The sequence below is a fragment of the Rhinichthys klamathensis genome, unplaced genomic scaffold (genome assembly GCF_029890125.1).
Source record: "Rhinichthys klamathensis goyatoka isolate OS25496 unplaced genomic scaffold, OSU_Roscu_1.1 h1tg000639l_1, whole genome shotgun sequence".
NCBI classification, from domain to species: domain Eukaryota; kingdom Metazoa; phylum Chordata; class Actinopteri; order Cypriniformes; family Leuciscidae; genus Rhinichthys; species Rhinichthys klamathensis.
Window position 1 is genome coordinate 47,125 of NW_026607085.1, and position 22,388 is coordinate 69,512.

General features: G+C 44.7%; 1 protein-coding gene across 1 annotated transcript in view; it reads left to right on the plus strand.

Moving 5' to 3' along the window:
* The window catches only part of lamc3 (laminin, gamma 3), a 112,744-nt gene that overhangs the window by 35,392 nt on the left and 54,964 nt on the right, over nt 1-22,388 (plus strand). The window contains exons 2-3 of the mRNA XM_056241383.1: nt 20,852-20,982; nt 21,715-21,881. Coding sequence (XP_056097358.1) covers nt 20,852-20,982; nt 21,715-21,881 — 298 coding nt within the window. The remainder of the gene's footprint in view (nt 1-20,851; nt 20,983-21,714; nt 21,882-22,388) is intronic.

The window sequence follows — 22,388 nt, forward strand, 5'->3', positions numbered from 1 at the left end:
CTTCTCTCATACCGTGATGTTTCTCTTCCGAACTGTTTCCCTCTGACAAACTATCCTCAGCAGGATTTCCATCTGACTGTTGGGAAGAATCACTATCATCTTGTATGAGATTTGACTGTCCAGCAATATCTCTTTCTTTTGTCAGGAGTTCCTTCAGATAAGTGCTGTAGGGTTTTCCAGGTCCATAATACTCCACATCTGAAGAGGAATCTGTAAACTGCAACTCTTGAAAAGCTTCCTGCACTTCAGGTAAGACTTTCTTTGACCTCTTTTGTGTCTCAGCTTTTGTTCTTGATCTTGTCTTGACAGGTGACTTGTCCTCAGTCTCCACTGTCGGCATTCTCACTAGCTGTCCAATCGGCAAAAGATGATCACGATGGAGAGTTTTGACTCCTCCTCCGTCCTCCGGCTTCACTTTGTATACTGGAAGATTGGGCATTTTTCCCAGTACTACGTAAGGGATAGGACTCCAACGACTCTCCAACTTAGGTTTCCCTTTCAATCCCAAGTTCCTTAGCAACACTCTGTTGCCAATATCCAGTGTCTGGAATCCCACTCTTTTATCATAGGACCTCTTGTTCCTCTGATGTATCTTGTAGGCCGCTTCAGAGGCAAGCTTATAAGCTCTTTGCAAGTCTTCTTTTAGCTTGGCTACATAGCGGGAATGGGCACCATCAGCTTTGCCATCAGGAGAGGTTCCAAAGCACAAGTCTATTGGAAGCCTTGCTTCTCTGCCAAACATTAAAAAATAGGGTGAGTACCCCGTAGCATCACATTTGGTACTGTTGTAGGCGTGAACCAAGTAGCCAATATGTTTGCTCCATTGCCGTTTCCTCTCACAGCCCAGGGTTCCCAGCATGGAAAGAAGAGTTCGGTTAAATCTCTCAGGCTGCGGATCTCCCTGCGGGTGGTAGGGAGTGGTCCGTGATTTCCGAATCCCCATCATCTTCAAGAGCTCTTTGATTAGCTGACTCTTAAAGTCTCTTCCCTGATCTGAGTGAATTCTAGCCGGCAAACCATAATGCAGGAAATACTTATCCACCAGGATCTTTGCCACCGTCTGCGCTTTCTGATTTCGGGATGGGAAAGCCTGAGCATAACTGGTGAAATGATCCGTGACCACTAACACATTGCTGATACCTGCAGAATTGGGCTCCATGGACAGAAAATCGATGCATACCAGATCCATCGGTCCATTGCTTGAAATGTGATGTAAAGGCGCCACCCTATGACAGGGGGTCTTCCGAGTGACACATTCTCCACAGTTCTTTATGTACTGCTCAACATCACATGCCAGTTTCGGCCAAGAGAACCTGCTCCTCAACAAGTCTGTAGTTCTTTTTTTTAATACCAAGGTGTCCGAGATCATCATGGGTGGCCTTCAGCACCACTTCTCTGAACTCGCTTGGCAAGACAAGTTGAGTGAGTTTTTCTCCGGAAAGCCGCTTGCTTAAGCGATGGAGTAGCCCATCTTTCATCATCAGTTTCCCCATCTCTTTTTTGAGACGAAAACGCTCTGAACAGGATCCATTCTCTTCCGGCCATTTGCCATGTTTAACAGCTTGAATGGCAGATCGGATGGCTGCATCACCCTCCTGAGCTTCAATCAGCTCCTCTTTTGACATCTGCCCCAATGATTTCAACTCCAGGTGAGTTGGGAATGCATATATATCAGGCACACAATCAGGCGAAGCTCCCAACTGATATACATACCTCGGTGGACTGCCCGCCGAACCAGGGATGCAGATTCGTTTGCAGATGGATCTCACACCAGACTGTGGTATGGTCTCCCATTCCTCTGAACTCTCATCAGGCATATTCCTTGAGAGCAGGTCAGCATCTATGTTGTGTCTGCCTGGTCGGTACTTGACAACAAAGTCATAGGTGGATAAGGGAGAGAGCCATCTGTGCCCCACAGCACTGAGCTTGGCGGTCGATAACACGTACGTAAGCGGGTTATTGTCCGTACGTACCGTAAATCTGACCCCATACAAATAATCATGGAATTTATCCACAACTGCCCACTTAAGGGCCAGAAACTCCAGCTGGTGAACGGGGTAATTCCTTTCAGATGTCTTTAACTTCCTGCTGGCAAAGGCGAGTGGTCTCAGACCCTCACTTTGTTCCTGATATAAGACGGCACCCAGCCCTCTCAAGCTGGCATCCACATGCAGGACGTATGGCTTGTTGGGATCCGCAAAGGCCAACACAGGCGCATGAGTAAGGCAGTGGATAATCTTGTGGAAAGCCTCGGTGCAGGACTGGTCCCATCTCTCACCAAAAGGCTCTGACTCTTTGATGTAGGTCTTTGTGTTGTCTTTCTCAGGCCTCTTGCCCCGTTGGGTTGGAGCACAGCCTTTTGTGAGCTCAGACAATGGCCTGACTATGGCTGCATAATTGGCGATGAAACGGCGATAATATCCGCAGAATCCCAAGAAGGATTGGAGAGCCTTCAGGTGCGTAGGCTGTGGCCAACTTGTAACTGCCTCTATCTTGGCTGGCTCAGGTGATACTCCATTGGCTGACACAATATGTCCAAGGTATTTTACCTTTGGGAGACAGAATTGGCATTTGTCGAATGAAATTTTCAATCCAACCTCTGCCAGACGATCAAGGACTTTAAGAAGTCTCTCTTCGTGCTCTTCTAAAGTTCGGCCAAATACAATCAAGTCATCGAGGTAGACAAGGACTTCGAGCAGATTCATGTCAGCCACAGCCTTCTCCATTAATCTTTGGAAAGTGGCTGGGGCTCCAGTTATCCCCTGCGGCATCCTCTCGAACTGGAAGAACCCCAGTGGGCAGATGAATGCCGTCTTTTCCTTATCTTCCTCGGCCATGGCGATTTGGTAATAACCGCTCCGCAGATCAAGAACGGAGAACCACTTGCTTCCTGTCATTGAATCCAACACATCATCAATACAAGGTGTTGTGTACTGATCTGGTATTGTTCGGCTGTTTAACAATCGGTAGTCGATACACATTCTCACAGCTCCATTCTTCTTGCGCACAATCACGATTGGGGATGCATAGGGACTACGAGACTCCTTGATGATCCCTGCACGCAACAGTTCTTGGAGGTGCTTTCTCACATCTTCCAGGTCAGCTGGAGCCAGGCGACGAGAGCGCTCCCTGAACGGCCGTGCATCTGACATCCGGATTGTGTGCTCTATTCCCTTTGCCAATCCAACATCCCATTCTTGTAAAGAGAACACCTGCGACCTTGTGGATAGCTTTTGACGGAGTCTCTCTTTCCACTCCTCCGAGACAGGTGAGTCTCCGAAGTTGATCAGGTTCACATCGAACTCAGTGTCAACGGTCTTGGATGGAGAGAGAGGAGTGACTGCATCTGTCGGATACATATGCCCGATAACTGTTCCCACTGGTATGACTGTCTCTGTCAAGGACTCATTTTGGACCAAGATTCTGAAATGGTTTGATGTTCACCTCGTCGCTGGGCACCACCGTGGGCTGCAATAGCACCCCCGCTGGGAGTGGAGCTACAGGTGACGAGTCCACCATCAGGATTTATTTGTCAACTTGGAGCTTGTACTCGACTTTGCAGACTGCCGTACAGTCACCACCAGGGGGCAGAGTCAGTGGGCCAGGGCCTTTCCATAACACACAGCCAATATCACCCTCTTCCTCCAGGGCAGTGCCCGTCCCATAAGCTGTTAGCTCGTTGTCACTGTAACAGGCTTGTATCCCTAGTGTCTGGGTGATGTCGATGCCATTGTCCTTACACTGCTGTACAAGACGTCGGATGTGGCTGGCATTGGTCCCCACAATAATAGGAGTCTGGTCTGCAGTTCGAGGCTGGCGGCAGATAAGAGCGAGAACTGTCACCGTCTGGTCGGCACCTGCAACCTTTGCTGGATATTCAATGTCGACCACTACATACCCACGGTATGGATAACTGATCTCAGATTCACTTAGTCCCCACAGGGCTAAACCAGACACAGGGCGTATTGGGACATCAGACAGGTAAGTTTGATATCAAGACTCAAAGATAATGGTGACCTGAGAGCCACTATCAAGCAAGGCATCACAGCAATGTCCATTTACTTTTACCGGTACTATGCTGGGTGGACCAATCAAGCCTTCAGGGATGTCAGCCGGCTCTGATGAGGTAACAGCACTTTTCTTGACACCGCAGTTAACTTCATTGGTGGTGGCATCCCCATACTGCTGTCTGTCTTTTGTCACCTTCAAAGCATGAATTAGCTTTCTGATAACCTTGGCTTGATTCTCAGGGTTTCGGCACTTTGTGGCAAAATGTCCGCTCTCACCACACCTATAGCAGAAATTCTCTTCTGACCTTTACGGTGCTCCCTTGGGGGAGTTGGGGACCGGTTCAGAAGCCTCCATGGTTGACACAGCAACTGCAGCATCTTGCTCAGGCATCTTGTTGCTAGTTTTCTGTTTTAGTCGTTTCAGTTGTTTTTTCAAGGCAGCCAGCTCGGCATCTTGCCGGTTCTCAGAGCCAGGCAGTGCACTAAGGGTTTTAACCTCCATGTAATCATCTTTGACATGAGTGGATTTGGTCACTACTGATGCAACCATTGACTTTAGCTCTTTTATTTCAGCCTTTAAGTTCTGGATCTCAGCTTGCCTTGCATCAACTTCTGTATTAGCACGCACTTGATGTACTGAGGCACTGAGCTTCTTTCTAGAAGTTTCGTACTCTTCCTCAGCACGAATCTCAGTCAACAGCTGTAGAAAGTTTGGGTGTGCAGCATTCCTTTCTCTCAAGCGCAGCTGGATCAGCATCAGGTCTGAGGCGATAGCACCCCTCAGCAGTTGCTCCAGTCGGGCTTGATCCTTGCCGCTAGCAGGGAGCCCACCTCTTTGAATCACCTTAGCTTTGAGACCTCTCTAGACGTCGAAGGAAATCTGATAGTTTCTCTCCTTTTTGCTGTTGCATCAATCGGAAAGCAAAGTAGAGATCATCACCGGACTCAGCACTTCCAAAAGCACTTTCAAGGGCTTCCAAGCACTCTTTTGGGCTGGCGTCAGGATTAGCGTGCCGCACTGCTTTCACAATTTCTAGTGCGGGCCCCTTTAAACTTCCAATAATTCTGCGTCTTTTTTCTCTATCAGAGCATTCAGTCTCCTCCACCATAAGCAATGCTTGCTCTAGCCAATGATCAAATGGTTCCTCACCTGGCGGCGTTGGTAGGGCTCCCGAGAACATGCGTAGTCGACCATAACTCCCACCATCAGCTGGTTTGGTTGTCTTTTCCAACAAATCTCCGACAGCGCGAAGGATGGATTCAGTGGAGCTAGTGGGCGGGGGTGTACTGGGGAATAATGATTTGAGGTCCTCCATGGTTTTTCCTTCAGCCTGCAGCAACCCTTTTAATTTACTATTAAACTCTTCAGCAGCTGCCTGTGCCCCTCCTAGGATGATAACAGGCCACGCGTCTCCACCATCAATAGGCACAACTTCAGTAGGAACACTCTCCTCTTGCACAGTCTCTCTACTCTCACACAAAACCATCCGTCGGTTTAGTCTTGCACTGAAGTTTCTCCCACGGACACGCACCCGTCCTAAAGACTTAATAGTTTTTAGTGTTCCTTCCACTTCACTGATCTCTACATCTTCTGGGACGATGGTCATAAGTGCATGCGTCTAATCCAAACCCTCACCACGGCACCAGCGTTTTAACTCTGACACTAGTTCAGTTTTTTCCATGTTAATACTGTTTGTAAATTAGCTTAGTAAGTTTAGTTAGTCACTTTACCTTTTGACTATGTTTTTTTTTTTTTTTTTTTACTGAAAAATCCAAGACTATCCCAGCGGTGCATCCATTTTATGTAGCGCTCCCCTCAGTATGTATTGATGAGGGTAGGGCTTTTGGGTTCTTTTAATGTATTTATCAAATGTATGTTAACCCTGATTAACTCAGTTTTAGATGTTATCTTGGATCTCTCTTTTAAAATACTCACCTGAACTATTTTCAAACCTATCTATGAATTTACCCTTTTGAAATTATAGTTTTTAATAAAGATTTTTAACCACAAGGGTCTGTATATATCTCTATCAGAATACAAAGATAACCTCTTTGCAGATAAGTATTAAAATAACACACCACAAGGTTTTAGAAAAATATATCTCAATTATTTACTCAAAGAAATTATTATATCCAACAAAATAAGAAATGAAATAAAATGTGATTGTCCTTTTTTAAACCTTCAACACAAAATGTCCCTAAATGAAAATATAGTCAATACTATATCTTATATAAATTCACAGACACAAGTTAAACTCTAATAACCTGCAAATGCATTAATTCAGAAAAACTCAAATTACCACATCAAAGTCACTTAAACCAATATATTTTGTGGGCCCACACACACCTTAATGCAATCTAAAGCCGCACTGTAAAAAAAATCTGTAGAAATTACAGTATTACTGGCAGCGGCTTGCCAGTAACTTACTGTAGTTTTAAATTGATGTTATTTACTGGCAACAGTTTGTTCAAAGTTAAATGAACATTAAACATTAACAAGTCTTTATCTTTACAGAATAAAACTAAAATAACAGCCTCATGCAAAGCATTCTGGGAAACAAAATCTGAAGGAAAAAAAAAAAAGGAAAAGGTTGATGAAGATTTCTGGTTCCCAGAATGCTTTGCATTAGATTGTTATTTTATAATTGTATTCTGTAAAGACAAAGACTTGTTAATGTTTAATGTTGATTTAACTTTGAACAAACTGTTGCCAGTAAATATACATCAATTTAAATCTACAGTAAGTTACTGGCAAACAGCTGCATAACTACAGCAATTTTTTTTACAGTGCGGCAACCAAAATGATTATAGACTAAAATACCGTAGCAGGCCTGATGCGGTGCTTGTGTCCGTTGTGGCCCAAAACTCAATGGCCGCTTCACTCGTCAGCGAGCAAACAAAATAAAAGATACCTTGAGTTAATGTTTCTGTCCCGCCTTTACCCCAGTAATCACCCGAGCAGGCTAAGCATCCAATCAGCATTTCAACACGAACTCAGTCCGTTGGTTTCTCTTTTCTCCTCCACGTCTCCAGCAAACTCAAGAGAGAAATCCAAGTTGCTCCAAACTCCGTCTGAGTATCTTCCCTGTCTTCAGGTCGAACACACAGCAGATAAACCCCTCGAAATGTTCAACGGTGGGACTCAAACTTTAACTAGAAAATGTCCTTCACTTGTAATGAACGGACTCCAACCTATACTTTAGCATTAGCAGTAGCACAAAAGTAAACAGTCTCTGAACTTCGTGTAGAAATTCCTTCCGTTTCTCAATATACAGCTTACTCTTCTCACTGGTTGTTGTGCAAACAATCATAAGACACAAGTTATACACTGGGTTGTACACTACTAATTCACAAATTAACTCAGAAAATCTCTGTCACGCTCACTCGTTTGCTTCACTTTCTCGTACTTTTTCTTTTTTCTCCAACTGTAGCGCTGACTCCACCCACCCACTCTTAACCCCATAAATGCTGGTTTAGACAGTTTTCAGAAATACATTGGCCCTCATTTATCAAAAGTGCGTACACCCAATTTCCAGCGTACACCTGGCGTACACCCAAAACGTACTCGGTTACTAACGTAACCTCGGTTCTCTCTAGAGAGGGAACGAGTACTGCGTAATAGCTTTACGCCGGGGGAAAAACTCTTTTCCGCGAGATATTGAAGCCAAAAATTATCCTTTAATTTTTTATTAATGCAAAACGCTTTGCAGCAGCAAGCAAACATAGGCGAAACAGCTCGCGCGCCTATTGGTTGCTCTGCAGCAAATGCAGCAGCCTATCGAGAGAGACTCTGCGTGACGTAATGACCAATGGGGGCAATTCGCGCCCATATCGTCACGTCCCGCCAGAAGGGGCGTGGTCTCGCCCTATAAATATGCTCGTTAGGCTGATACAAGCTGGTTTTTATCGCTGAAGCGAACCAGAGCGTATTCCACGCACGGCAAGATACGCAGTACTCGTTCCCTCTCTAGAGAGAACCGAGGTTACGTTAGTAACCGAGTACGTTCTCTTACGAGAGTATCTCTCGTACTGCGTAATAGCTTTACGCTAGGGGAACACAATGCAACACGCCGTGCGTAAAGGGATCCAACACCAAAGTCCCAGGGGCCGAAGCCCAGGGCTCATGTAGTGCATAATCACCATAAACTCACATAGAGTAAAGGAAGAGAGGCTGGAAGCGTCATTCCCTATACAAAAGCACCCAGCGGGGCTATTATATGACCATCAAACGCGCAGCCAGGGTGAAAGCATTCAGCCTGATCTGGGCGGCCATACGTGAGTCAACACTCATGGGGCTGCAGTAAACTCAGCATCTGGGCCGCAGAGCGGGGCAGATAGCACTGAATTTAGACCGCCAAAAGCTTAGCTTGTAAGGCGGGTACCTCCAGGTTATAGTATTTTATAAATGTAGACGGCGAGGCCCAGCCCGCGGCCGTACAGATATCTTGCAGGGAAACCCCGCTAGACCATGCCCACGAAGAGGCCACGCCTCTCGTGGAATGCGCCCTGACACCCAAGGGGCACTGTAAGCCCTTCGCAGAGTAAGCGAGCGCGATGGCATCCACTATCCATCTGGATAGGCTCTGTTTTGAGGCGGCGAGTCCCTTGGAACGCCCGCCGAACAAAACAAAAAGCTGCTCCGTCTGTCTGAAAACAGACGAGCGTGCCACATAAGCTCTCAATGCCCTGACGGGGCAGAGGAGACTTGCATCCTCCTCCTCACTGAGAACCGGAAGGGCAGACAGGGAAATGACCTGGGCCCTGAACGGCGTGTTGAGGGATTTCGGGACATACCCGTGTTTCGGTTTGAGAATGACCTTTGAGTCATTAGGCCCAAACTCCATACACGACGCGCTTACTGAAAGCGCCTGTAGGTCCCCTATGCGCTTCACTGAAGCGAGAGCCATGAGAAACACTGTCTTGAACGACAGGTGTTTCATGTCCACCAGCTGGATTGGCTCGAACGGGGCGCCTTTCATGGCCTCCAAGACCGTGGAAAGGTCCCACGTCGGGACTGAAGGGGGCCTTGGAGGGTTCAGCCTCCGAGCTCCCCTAAGGAAACGCACGACTAAGTCGTTTTTCCCAAGCGACTGGCCAGACACCGGTTTTGCAAACGTTGCTATGGCCGCCACATATACTTTGAGCGTGGATGGGGTCCTGCCCTTATCCAGTAGCTCTTGAAGGAAGGAAAGCACTTCCGCAACCCCGCACTCCACAGGTGAAAGGCTCTGGGCCTGACAGCATGTAGAGAAAACAGACCATTTCGAGGAGTAGAGCCGCCTGGTAGACGGAGCTCTAGCCTGCGCGATCGTGTTTAACACTCCCTCTGGGAGGCTAGCGGGTACCCGTTGATGGCCCATGCGTGCAGGGACCATAACTCCGGGCGAGGGTGCCAGATTGAGCCCTCCGCCTGAGAGAGGAGGTCTCTCCTCAATGGTACAGGCCATGGGGCAGTGCTGGTCAGCTGCATCAGGGCAGGGAACCACGTCTGGTTCGTCCAGAGCGGGGCTACAAGCAGCACTGGGCATCCGTTTTCCCTGATTCGTTCCAACACCTGAGGCAGGAGCGAGACAGGAGGAAAAGCATACAGGGGGCAGCGGGGCCAAACATGAGCCAGCGCGTCCTTGCTTTTCGAGAAAAACTCCGGGCAATGAGCGTTTTCTTGGGACGCGAATAGGTCCACCTGAGCTCTGCCGAACGTTTTCCACAGCAGCTGGACCGTCTGCGGGTGCAGCGACCATTCCCCTGCTGGAACGTTGTTCCTGGACAGTCTGTCTGGTCCCACGTTCAGGTGACCAGGCACGTGCGCCGCTCTCAGTGAGAGCAGGTTGTGCTGAGCCCAAACCAGGAGGCGTTCCGTCAACCTGTGAAGGTTTCGTGACCTGACGCCGCCCTGGCGATTTATGTATGCCACCACCGACATGTTGTCCGACCGGACTAAGACGTGGTGGCCTGTTATCTGGGGACAAAAACGCCGTAGCGCTTTGTCGACTGCTATCATCTCCAAGCAGTTTATGTGAAGGAGCTTTTCCCGTTCTGACCACAGGCCAGCTAGCGGTCTGCCCTCGAGCAGCGCTCCCCACCCCGAGGTGGAGGCGTCCGTAGACACCACCTTCACGCTCGAAGCGGTCCCCAGACTTACACCTGACTGATACCAGGCGGTTTCTCTCCAAGGTTTCAGAGCTGAAACGCACTGAAGGTCGACCCTGAGGCGAAACAGACCCGCTGTCCATGCCCTGGGTGGAACCCGCGTCTTCAGCCACATCTGCAGTGGGCGCATGCGGAGCAGGCCCAACTGGAGTACAGAGGCTGCTGAGGCCATCAGCCCCAGCATTTTCTGAAACCTTTTGAGCGGGACTATCGCGCCGTGGCGGAAGGATTTCACGCCGCGCTGAATATTTAGCACGCGCTCTGGTGACAGGCGTGCTGTCATGGACAGCGAGTCCAACACGGTTCCCAGAAAGGAAATTTTCTGACTGGGAGACAGTGAGCTCTTCGCCCAATTGACTGTGAGGCCCAGCTTCTCGAGGTGCTCGAGCAATGCGGCCCTGTGTTCTATGAGCTCCGATCGTGATCGAGCTAGAATCAGCCAATCGTCCAAGTAGTTCAGAACTCGCATGCCCTGAAGTCTCAGGGGCGCGAGCGCCGCGTCCATGCACTTCGTAAATGTACGAGGCGCTAGGGACAGGCCGAACGGCAGGACTGTGTATTGATATGCCTGGCCCTCGAAGGCGAATCTCAAAAATCGCCTGTGATGGGACGCTATTTGTATTTGGAAATAGGCGTCTTTCAGATCTATCGACATAAACCAGTCCCCGAAGCGCACCTGCGCGAGGATTTTCCTGGTCGTAAGCATTCTGAACTGGCGCTTCACAAGCACTCTGTTCAGCTGCCGCAGATCTAAAATGGGTCTGAGACCCCCATCCTTTTTCGGTACCAGAAAATATCTGCTGTATAGGCCCCCTTCGCTCTGAGCCTGAGATAAAGGTTCTATAGCCCCTTTGCTCAGTAGTTTCGCTATTTCGGCACGAAGTAGATGAGATACTTCGTTTTTCACCGTGGTTTCGACGCGCGCCGTATAACGGCGCGGGCGTCGAGCGAATTGTAGCGAATAGCCTCTCTTTATAGTGTTCAGCACCCATTCTGAAACCCCGGGAAGCTTTGACCACGCATCTGCGTGAATAGCTAGAGGCAGAATGAAATCCGGGCTCTGGCCGCGACAAAACGGCAGCTCGAGAGCCTGGGCATACTGGGAACACAACACCGTGTTTACAGCGTTCGAGGCGGGGGGCGCGCTGATCACAGCGGGCGACCTGGCCGCGCTCAGCTTTTTTATGGCAGATTGTGCAGAAAAAGCGAGCGGGGGAGATCCCGTGGGAATCGGCGTGTCTGTGAGAAAATGTGGGCGCGGGGCTGCGGGCACATTTAATACACTGAAAACACTGTCGTTCATGGCCGACTGAATGTGTGTTGGTTTCGTTTTTACAGAAACCATGGGACACGCAGCATGTAGTGTGAGCGGGCATGATGACATGGGCACTTGCACTACATTGTTTGCACAATCGACCGGAGTCGATTTTATTTGTGCTAGCCCTGCACCGTGGCGGGCTGTGTTTGTGTGTGGGAATGGGCACTGGGTGGGCATTCTTACAACACTCATAACACCTTCGGCCGTGGCCGGAACACCAGAAAATGCACTCTTTATTGGATTTATCTGGGTAGCCGTAACAACGGCTTTTGTGCGCAGGCAAACGGGCTGTGACACCGGCTGACTCTCTGCGAAATACACTGGGACAGTCGCGATGTTTGGAACTGACCGAGCGAGAAGTTTTGGTGAAAAACCGGCCGCAGCGGGATCTGAACACCGTCGTTTTCCTAGAATGGCTAGGAAGATTTTGAGGCCTCGGGCTTGATCTCAATCCTCGGCCGGGGCCCGCGCTGAGGGGGGCGGCGTCCAGCAGAGCGAGAGCGCGGTCTTTGGTCTCGGGCGTGGCGGCGCTGTGAAGCGGCGGCGGCGGGCGGTGCAGGCTGCGGCTGAGAGCTGCGAGCAGGCGGCGGTTTAGAGCGACCTGCAGCGGAGCTCGAGCGCTTCGGGAGGAAGTGCTTCATGGCCTGCGAAGTCTTTTGCACCTCCATGAATCTATCCGCAAAGTCTGTGACGGCAGATCCGAAAAGGCCCGCTTGAGAAATGGGCGCGTCGAGGAACACAGAGCGCTCGGCTTCCGTCATCTTGGACAGCGTCAACCACAAATGTCTCTCAGCCACGGTGAGAGAGGCCATGTTTCGTCCTATGGCCTGTGCAGCGGCTTTAGTAGCGCGAAGAGCGAGGTCTGTAGCGCTTCTCAGGTCCGCGACGCAGATCGCTCCGGGTCCTTCCTCGTCCAGTTTAAGGAGAAGGTCGGCCTGGAAAATCTGCAGGATGGCCATAGTGTGCAGCGCTGAAACTGCTTGCCCGGCGGCGGTGTAAGCGCGACCGTGCATGGATGACGTCACCCGGCAGGCTTTAGATGGAAGCGTCGTGTGCGCGCGCCGTCCAGCGGAGGGCGGGCAGAGATGAGACGCTACAGCTGGTTCCACAGGAGGAACAGAAAGGTATCCTCTTTCCTTCGCGCCATCCACAGAGGAGAAAGCAGCAGAAGCAGAGGTACGAAGCCTGGCGGAGAAGGGGGCGTTCCACGATTTCGTAACTTCGTCGTGAAGTTCCGGGAGGAAGGGCGCGGGCCGCGATTTCGACGGAGCCTCGTCACTTCCGAGAAAGCGTCCGTCCATTCTGTTGCGCGGCGGCTGCGCGGGCGCCTCCCAATCGAGGCCGATGCTTTCAACGGCCTGAGAGAGCAGACGCATCAGCTCAGTCTCAATGCCGGCTCTCTTACCAGTGGTCTGGCGGGAAACGCTAGCGGAGGGGAGATCCACGGAGCTCGCCCAATCCTCACTATCGGACGCCAGAAGAGAACACGCCTCGGAGGGTTCGTCAGGCTCGTGGATGGACGCGGCGGCAGGCGGCGGCAGGCGGCGGCCGTTGTCCGTCAGTGAGCGACTCGAGCGAAGCCGGCGAAGCAGGCGGGCGAACCGGCGAGCTTTGGCGGGCTGGAGATAGCTCGGGAGCGCGCTGGGCGCGGCGCTTTTTACGGCGCGGCGTCACGGCGGGCTGTGGTGAAGGCTCGGAGAATGATGCCAGGCGCGTCCTCAGAGTCACCATGGGCAAAAGCTCGCAATGAGGGCATCCGCCGTCAGCGAGCGCGAGAGCCGCGTGATCCTCACCCAGACAGGAAACACAGATGACGTGTCGATCTCCATCGCTGAGCGGGGCGCGGCACGAGCCACAGGAAGGCATCTTTAAAAAGACGCTGCTCTTTTTGTGAGAGAAGTGTAAGTCGCGTCAAGTAAGCGAACAAACACTTCTCAACCGAGAAATACACACAGAGTATTGAAAGGATATATAACGCCGGAAAGCGCAGCAGGTACGGCAGATGAAGGCGGCGAGGCCAGCGACTCCAGAGCTCGTCCCGCTGAAAGGCTTGCTTCGACGGCGCGGCTTCTCACTCCGGATCCAGCGATGCGTGTGCTTCGCTGAAGAGGTAAAAATCAGCTTGTATCAGCCTAACGAGCATATTTATAGGGCGAGACCACGCCCCTTCTGGCGGGACGTGACGATATGGGCGCGAATTGCCCCCATTGGTCATTACGTCACGCAGAGTCTCTCTCGATAGGCTGCTGCATTTGCTGCAGAGCAACCAATAGGCGCGCGAGCTGTTTCGCCTATGTTTGCTTGCTGCTGCAAAGCGTTTTGCATTAATAAAAAATTAAAGGATAATTTTTGGCTTCAATATCTCGCGGAAAAGAGTTTTTCCCCCGGCGTAAAGCTATTACGCAGTACGAGAGATACTCTCGTAAGAGAACCACGATGACTTTCGCTCAAATCCTACGCCAGCTCAGGAGGTGGTGTACGCACGTTTTGAGTTAGTGCGGAAATGCGCAGAAAAAACATTCCTAACACCACAAAATGCACTGACAAACTAAAAAATATGATATATTATTATGACCAACAACAACAACATAGTAATTATAAACTTCAGTGTTTATTTTTGTGCAACATGGACTTCAATGTTTAATTTGTGTGACTTTACCAAAGCATTTGATTTGTAGCCATATGTATTCCTTCAGTTGCGAGCCTGTGCGCTTAACCCTGACGTTTCAAGGTTAGGCCCGGCAGGTGCGCACGGACTGGGTTCGGTAATGAAAGGCTTTCAATGACCAAAAAATAATTCAGACTGACAAAATAATAAAAAATACATTCTTCTTCTTTTAAATAATAATAATAATACAAATAATACGTTTTTCTATATAACAATAAGCGTCATTAATAATAAAAATCATAATAAGAAGAAGAATATTACAAATTGTCATGCAATTATTAATGTGAATGAATGGTACTCCACATCACATCATCATCATCACTATTGTACACCCCAATACATGTGACGTGATTCGAAATTGAATGCTAATTGTTTCAAAAGACGTGCTGTAAAATAATGCATTGTCATTTCGGCTCAGGGTCGGCGCCACGAGGGGGCCCCAGGGGGCCTGGCCCGGCCACCTCGGTCACTGTGCCCCCTCACCTCTGGTCAGCACATCACCCTGCCTCGGAAAGCGATTTCAGCCGCTGAGACTCAGCAACAGGCACACTACCACTGTGCCCTCTTATGACATATAATTAACTTAACTACACATTTATATATAGAGGCCTATATAGAAAAAACTATTTTGTAAATTAATTTGGTTTTACCTTGATTAAATCAGCTTTGCAACTTTGCATTTGCGACAGGCGATTAACTAAATTACGTCACTAGCAGCTGAAGAAAATACGCAACGAATGAAAAGACCTCGTTCTGAGAAAGTTTAACGCTTCCTCTCGTCGACTGCAGCTTTTCTAAAGGGATGTGTTTTTGCTTTTTTGTCTTTGTTACTAATATGATTGATTATATAGCCAGTCAGGGGTGGCGCCAGAGAATTTTTAACGCAGTTGCTGAGGGGGTGCTAGATCATTGACAAGGGGAGCTGCGCAATTATATATTATATATTTATACTATTAATAAATGAGCAAAACTTGGCCACTCAATATTTAATATTCAATTATTTTAATTTTCACAATTAAAGTTTTCATTTTACTAAATTGAACAAGCACAACATTCAGCATTCAATCAAATATTCTTAAAGATTTATTATTAATAATGTTATTTCAACATAATATCTCCTTATTTCGACATAATATGTGTGCATGCATAAAGCAAGATGGTTGTAAATCCGGTGACAGGTGATTTTTATTAATAAAATATTTTTTTTCTGTGTCAGCTGCAAGATGAGGTTGACGATGAACGCGCCTATTCACTCCGTGAACGCGCCTATTCACATATTGGATTACATAACCAGGGAGTAACCTAGGCTATTTCTTTTCGTTTTGAATTGTTTCGTTTAAAGACACTTCAAGCTTTATATATTTCTCATCTGTGAGGCATATGCTGAGTTTTGGTTAATTTATGATGAGATGCGCTCCAGTTCACGTGCAATGCAAGTGATCGCGCAGGCGCCTCCATGTCATGATTATATTGTCTGCTATATTTGCTATCCAGGCAATTGGTTGATGAAAAATGTATTAAAATTAAGATACAATTTATACAAAACGAAATTCACTTTAAAGAAAGGCTCTCTACAAAACAAAATGTACCCTTACATTGAGTGGGTCAAAATCATTTCTGACCCACTCAATGTCTCCCGATATATACATCCTATCTTACTCATGCTGTTAACTTTTCATAATCAACAAAAATGGAAAAATATTCCATAAAATAAAATATAATAAAATATATATAAATAATATTGTAACAAATATAAAACTAAATGCGCTTATTTAATGGCTACAACACGTATAGTAGGCCTATTTGTACGAATTCCTGCACATTAATTTAATTCTGAATTTTGCACTCGTAAGTTGAAAGGCATTCTTTTGTGTATAGTAACACATATCTGCAACATTTATCAAGTTCACGGATATTGTGCATGCATTTATTAATCATTATGATACTAAAATCATAATAAAGTGCTGTACTATGTGCAAAAAAATCAGATCATAAGCCAAGAATATTGACGCAACGCGTTTAATTAGCCTACACATAAAGCATTTTCCTCCCAGGAAAACCATTATAAGAACGCTTGGTTTAATGCAGATTAGAATGTCCCAGCAGTTGTTATGTCGAAATAACGAGATACGATGTCGAAATAACAGATAGGCCTATTATGCCGAAATAATATTATGTTGAGTGGCTCTGTATCGTCGCGTCGGGTATGGTGGCATGATGGGGTTGTTGTTTTTTAATTAAAAGTGTGTGTATTGTTATTATTATTATTTTTGAGGGTGGGAGAGGTAGGAACACATCGAAGTGTTGTGACACATCGAACACATCCCAGTGACACATCGAAGCCCCCTCGTTCCGTATGTCCTGGCGCCGACCCTGTTTCGGCTCCACGTCGGAGAAGTTTCTCTTCTGTGCCGTCTTCCGTGTGTACATGGCGTAAAATGAGGGCGTGGGGGAAGCGGAGACTTGAATATATAGGGGCGTGTTATTCTAATGACGATCGATTTCAGCCGCGGGATTTATCAAGGGCAGGTATTGCGTACACCTGGATTTCAAAGGTACGCACAGCTTCATAAATCAGGTGGTGAGAGGAGTGTAAGCATAATCTTACGCCAACATATACGCCCGTTTCTACGCAAGAATGATAAATGATGGCCATTATCTCTTACCTAAAACAATAAACATAGGCCTATAACAATTTTAAAACTGCTTTTAAAATTTTTATTATAACTTTTCTTTTTGAATGTATTTCAACCTTTTTAATCACACTACTTATTTGCTCTAATTATTAGATGATAGACCTACTACAAACATCACTTATAACCTTATGCATTTTTAACCCGGGTTACACCTAAAATAGCTTGAATGCAACTACCATTGCTTAATTTAGCGGATCCATGAATATGCTAATTAGCCCCGCCTCCACTCACGCCAGCTCACAGATTCATTCGGCCAACACACAAGTATCACTCTTTACAACGTCGGTAATATGATTAGCCTTTTGCTGGACTGTGTTATCAAACAGCTAAAAAAGTGTTGCTAGCCTACACAAACTATGTCCCATTCGCCTTCTAACTATCATCAGAAACGATTTGAACAAATCAGAACGTCAGTGGAGAAAGGCATATAGTTCATCATATCATCGTAATATACATACACCCGCTATATTGGTAAATTTACCTGATTTTTCATATCAACAAAAATATGTACCGGGATAACCTGGCGTCTCTCGAATCTCGAGTTCGGGTAACGTTAGGTCAGAAACACCAGGGATTTTAAACCGCTTTTAAACCAATTTTTTTTTTTTTCACTGCAGTTTTAAGGAGAAAATACTCCACAATTCGGTGTTGTTGTTGACTTATGAATGTGCACGTGGTTTGTCTTAAAGCACATTGAGTAAGGAATAATTTGCATCGTGATTCGTGACCGCATTACCACCTCGGGTGTGCATCATTTTTCTAATAATTCAACGGCCTGGAGTCAATTATTCCACTTATACTACAGTTACCACACCTCGAAACATTGTTCAGAAGATGTATTTCAAGACGTTTGTCAAGTTTTTGTCATTGTATGCTCTTGTATGCAGGACTAATTTCTTACGCATCTAATCCTATGCCTCCTTTGCTAATTCAAAAACGTAATTTTAGAGTTAGTAACGGAGGTTTGAGCCACTGATAGCAGACTTTATTTATTAAAATTAAACTGCAGGTTTCCATTGATTGTGAAGTTAGACATCGAAAATTGAGCATGGGGCTGCATGTTTTTTCTTGAATTGTATCCTCTTTTAGACTTAGACTTAGACTTAGACTTCCTTTATTGTCATTGTACAAAAAACACACAGTGAAATTTGACAACGAAATGTCGATTACTTGGCTGCCAGTATAACAAAGCTAAATTGTTAATTTTCCGTTATTACAGTCACCTACGCGAAGTGATATGGAACTGTAATGCGGTCAAGACCTGCCTGGAACTATACTTTAGCCGTGCGTTTCCCTGAAAATAATTGCACACCTTAGAACGTTCGTCAACCAATTAGATTCAAGCATTCAACGGCCCTGCAGTATAAAAACATTTAACTAGGCCTACTAAGTCAACATGAACTAAAGATGAACAATAGGCTACTTCTAGCACTTATCTTAATTTTAATTTCACTACTAATACATTATTAAAATAAAATGAGAATAGGATTGAGCAATACGTCTACAGCATTTATTAATGTCAGTTAATGTTAATTAACATTTACTAGTACATATTTAAAAACAACAAATGTATTTGTTAACATTAATGCACTGTGAACTAATGTGAACAAACAATAAACAGCTGGATTTTTATTAGCTAACATTAACAAAGATGAATAAATACTGTAAAAAAAATATGGGTCATTGTTATTTCATGTTAGTTAATACAATGTTAACAAGTGAAACCTTATTGTAAATTGTTACCATTCAATTTTGAATTATTTATTACTTCAGTTTTAATACTTTGATTATGGTTTTAAGTATTGAATGAGTTTATACAGTATGTATATTTGGTAACACTTTACAGTGTCCTTGTTACGTGTTACATGTAGTATGCCCTAACCAAAACCAAACCATAATCCTAACACTATAGTAAGTATGTAGTTAAGTATTATTACTTAGTACTTAAATGTATAATTACACTGCAACAGAGACACCTTAAAATAGTCTAACCATGTATATTAAATTTTATTATATTATATATTTTTTAAAATTTTTATGCATTATATATTTAAATATCTTGTACATCTTGGAGTTTGTGTGTGATAGGATTGCCACCACTGTAAGGGATAAATGCAGTGGTGCCAGTAATTTGCTAAAAGAAGACATCTTAGAAGGCAGCATAATTAAGTTGCCTACTTTTTGGCACAGCTTTCACATTGGCAGCGATCCACGATGACTTAAAATACTGCCTACAGAGGTAACTCATTAGATTGTAGAACACAGCGTGTATCTCTCTCTCTATAGCTTCCTCTCACTCTGTAGTATTGGAGCTGTTATTGTTTATGATTCATTGCACATTGTTTCACCCCCAAAATAAGACCTTTTCTACATGATGCACAAGTACTGCGAAAACAAACACAAGAGAGGCACAGGAGAGAGAGAGAGTTGAAAAAGTAAAGTAGGCATTAAAAAACTGTGCAGAGCTAAGGATGGGAGAGAGAAAAGAGAGACACTCTGAGGGGAAGATAAAAATATTGTGCACAGAGAAGTGGAAGCAGAAGAACAGAGCGACATGTATAATAAACACAGAAGCAGAGTCAGATGAGCATCGTTAGAAAGACAAAGAGGCATGGAGGGGTTATTTGTTTCTTTCTTTTGTTTACTCAACTGCTCTGAATAGGAATGGACTTTACCATCCCTCCGAGAGGCAGGGACGTGCTGGCCTGCTCCGCTCCTTTTTTATCTTGTTCCCCCAGAATGAAAGATGTGTGCTCTCACCTACACGCGCCAGGCTGTCACACTGGGCTCAAAACCCATTAACACGGACAGAACAGGGGTCAACAGGCCAGCCACTGATAAGGATGACCAAACTCTATTGCTTTCACACTAACACACACATGATCATACCAAAACACACACTTGACCAGACACACAGCTGCACACATACACAATAAAAATGAGGAAGGCTCTATTTCTTTCTACCATCTCATTCTTTATGCTTTGGCCTGTATCACATACACATGAATACACAGAGGTGCTAGGTTTGTTTTCCTTGAAGTTCACTTCAACACAAGAATTATGACAAATGTTATGGTATCTAATTGTGCTCTTTCCATGACCTCAGAACAACCTCTCACCTTAACTACATCTGTTTTTGAACTTACTTCTAAACTGTTAATAAAGTGCATTCTGAAATGATTAATGTGTGTATGCATATATTCTAGACATGTACATTCTGCATGTCGGTATTGTCATGCGACTTACTGTTCTCCGCCATTTACGACTCCTGCCCCTTTGACCTTTTGGGAAAGTAAATTAAAATTAAAAATTTGAGAATAAAAGGGTAGTAAAAGTTACTTATCTTAAGATATTAAATATGTTTAACGTAAAATAATTTGTAACACCTTTACAGAATTAAAGCTAAAATATGATTTATGGTTTTAATCTAAAGATTATTCTAAAGATTCTGAGCTCAATCATAATTATTTAGTTTTATACAACCCATTTTATGCAACTTATTTTAAGCAATAAGTTGTCAACCTAATATGAAGTATTCTTCAAATAATATTTTAATTTATTTTAATACATTGATAACATAAAAGCCAATTATTTAATTTTAGAAACAACAATTTTATATCACATTTAATTCATGCAACGTATAATTAGGTATTTATACTTGAAAATACTCTAACTTTCAAAAGTTTGAGGTGGGTTTTTGAAAGTGTATTATGCTCAAAAAGTATCTTATGCTCACAAAAATACTGTAAAAACAGTAATGTGAAATATTATTACAGAGTGATGTAATACCAAGAGGAACTGTGCTTCAGTAAGAGAGAGAGAGAGAGTTTTGCCAGCCATTTGATCTGTGTTCTACATCTTAAGTGTTTTAGTTGTATAAACAGGATGTGGAAGAGACAGTGTTTGTGTATTTGTGTGTTTGTTTGCCATCTGTATATAGTTTGTGCATGTCGGCTTTTGTTTTTTCATAACATGCATTTTCTATTTCATTTTACTTTCCTCTCTGTAGGACTGGGTGACGGCTACAGATATTCTCATCTCTCTGGACAGATTGAACACTTTTGGAGACGAGTTCTTCAAAGATCCCAAAGTGCTTCGCTCATATTTTTATGCCATATCTGATTTCTCCGTAGGGGGCAGGTGAATAAACACAACTATGTAATGTTGCATGTGTTTTAGCTGTCACCGATGTTTCATTGGCAGATACTGACCAATAGAAAAGAGAAAGGGAGCAAATGACAGAAAATGCAAGTGAGTGATGTAATACCAATAGGAACTGTGCTTGAGAGAGAGAGAGAGAGAGAGATTTCCCAGCCATTTGATCTGTGTTCTACATCTTAAGTGTTTTAGTTGTATAAACAGGATGTGGAAGAGACAGTGTCTGTGTATTTGTGTGTTTGTTCGCCATCTGTATATAGTTTGTGCATGTCGGCTTTTGTTTTTTCATCATCAGCTCATATTGTATATCAAAGTGTCTATGCCTTTTCTCTGATTATTTTTTTTTCCATCATAATAAAGTGCACAAATGTTAAGTTATCAGTGCAAGTTGGTGAAAATACACAACACTTGCTAAGCTGTAATTTCTGCCAAATAAATGGCAAACGCTGTGGTCAGAATGTGTTTCTACTTAGTATTTTTGACATATTGATCAACTCTGCCAATATTCTCTGTTAAGGTAGCATATCAAATTTTGCTTTGTGTTTTGATGTAATTTGGTTTTAAATTCAACCATCTGGCTCATTTGTAAATCTTGTCTCTGAATGCCACATCCTGAGCTTATTTTTTTTGGCAAAGTGAATTTTTTTATGAGTGTCCACAGAAAACAATGAGCCTTGAAAGAATGTTAATAATGCGCTCTCAACTGTCTTGCAGATGCAAGTGTAACGGTCATGCCAGTGACTGCATGACCAATGAGGAGGGTGGTTTGGTGTGTGCTTGTGAGCACAACACTGCAGGGGTCGACTGTCAGCACTGTGCTCCCTTCTACCAGGACCGGCCATGGGCACGGGCCACAGCTGATTCAGCCAACCAGTGTGTGAGTGAGTACGGCCTGATTCTTTGTCTATTTGGAGTAGATCCATCACAAACCTGAAAATCCTACACTCAGATGTGATGTATAATGTGTAATATACAGACTCTTATTTTGATATTCCGTTCAGTTTTGGTTACTGATTATCTCCTTGTTTGTTTCTATGGTTACGTATGATTACTGTCAGTCATTTGGTTCGTCTTGTATTTAAATTCCCTGTTTTGTTCAGTCCCTTATCAATTTTTCTCCTGCGTTTATGATTAAAGTATTTTTTTTAATATGTTCCTATTTATATATATATATATATATATATATATATATATATATATATATATATATATATTATATCGAAACATTTATTAGGTCTACACATTGTTTAATGTGTAGACCTAATAAGTTAATCCTATTAAAAAATAAAAGTTAATCCTGCAAGTTTTATCACCTGGTTAATTAATTTAGTGACACTGAGATTTTAATCAAGAAAAGTGCTTATGGCCCTAAGTAAATTTTACATTAC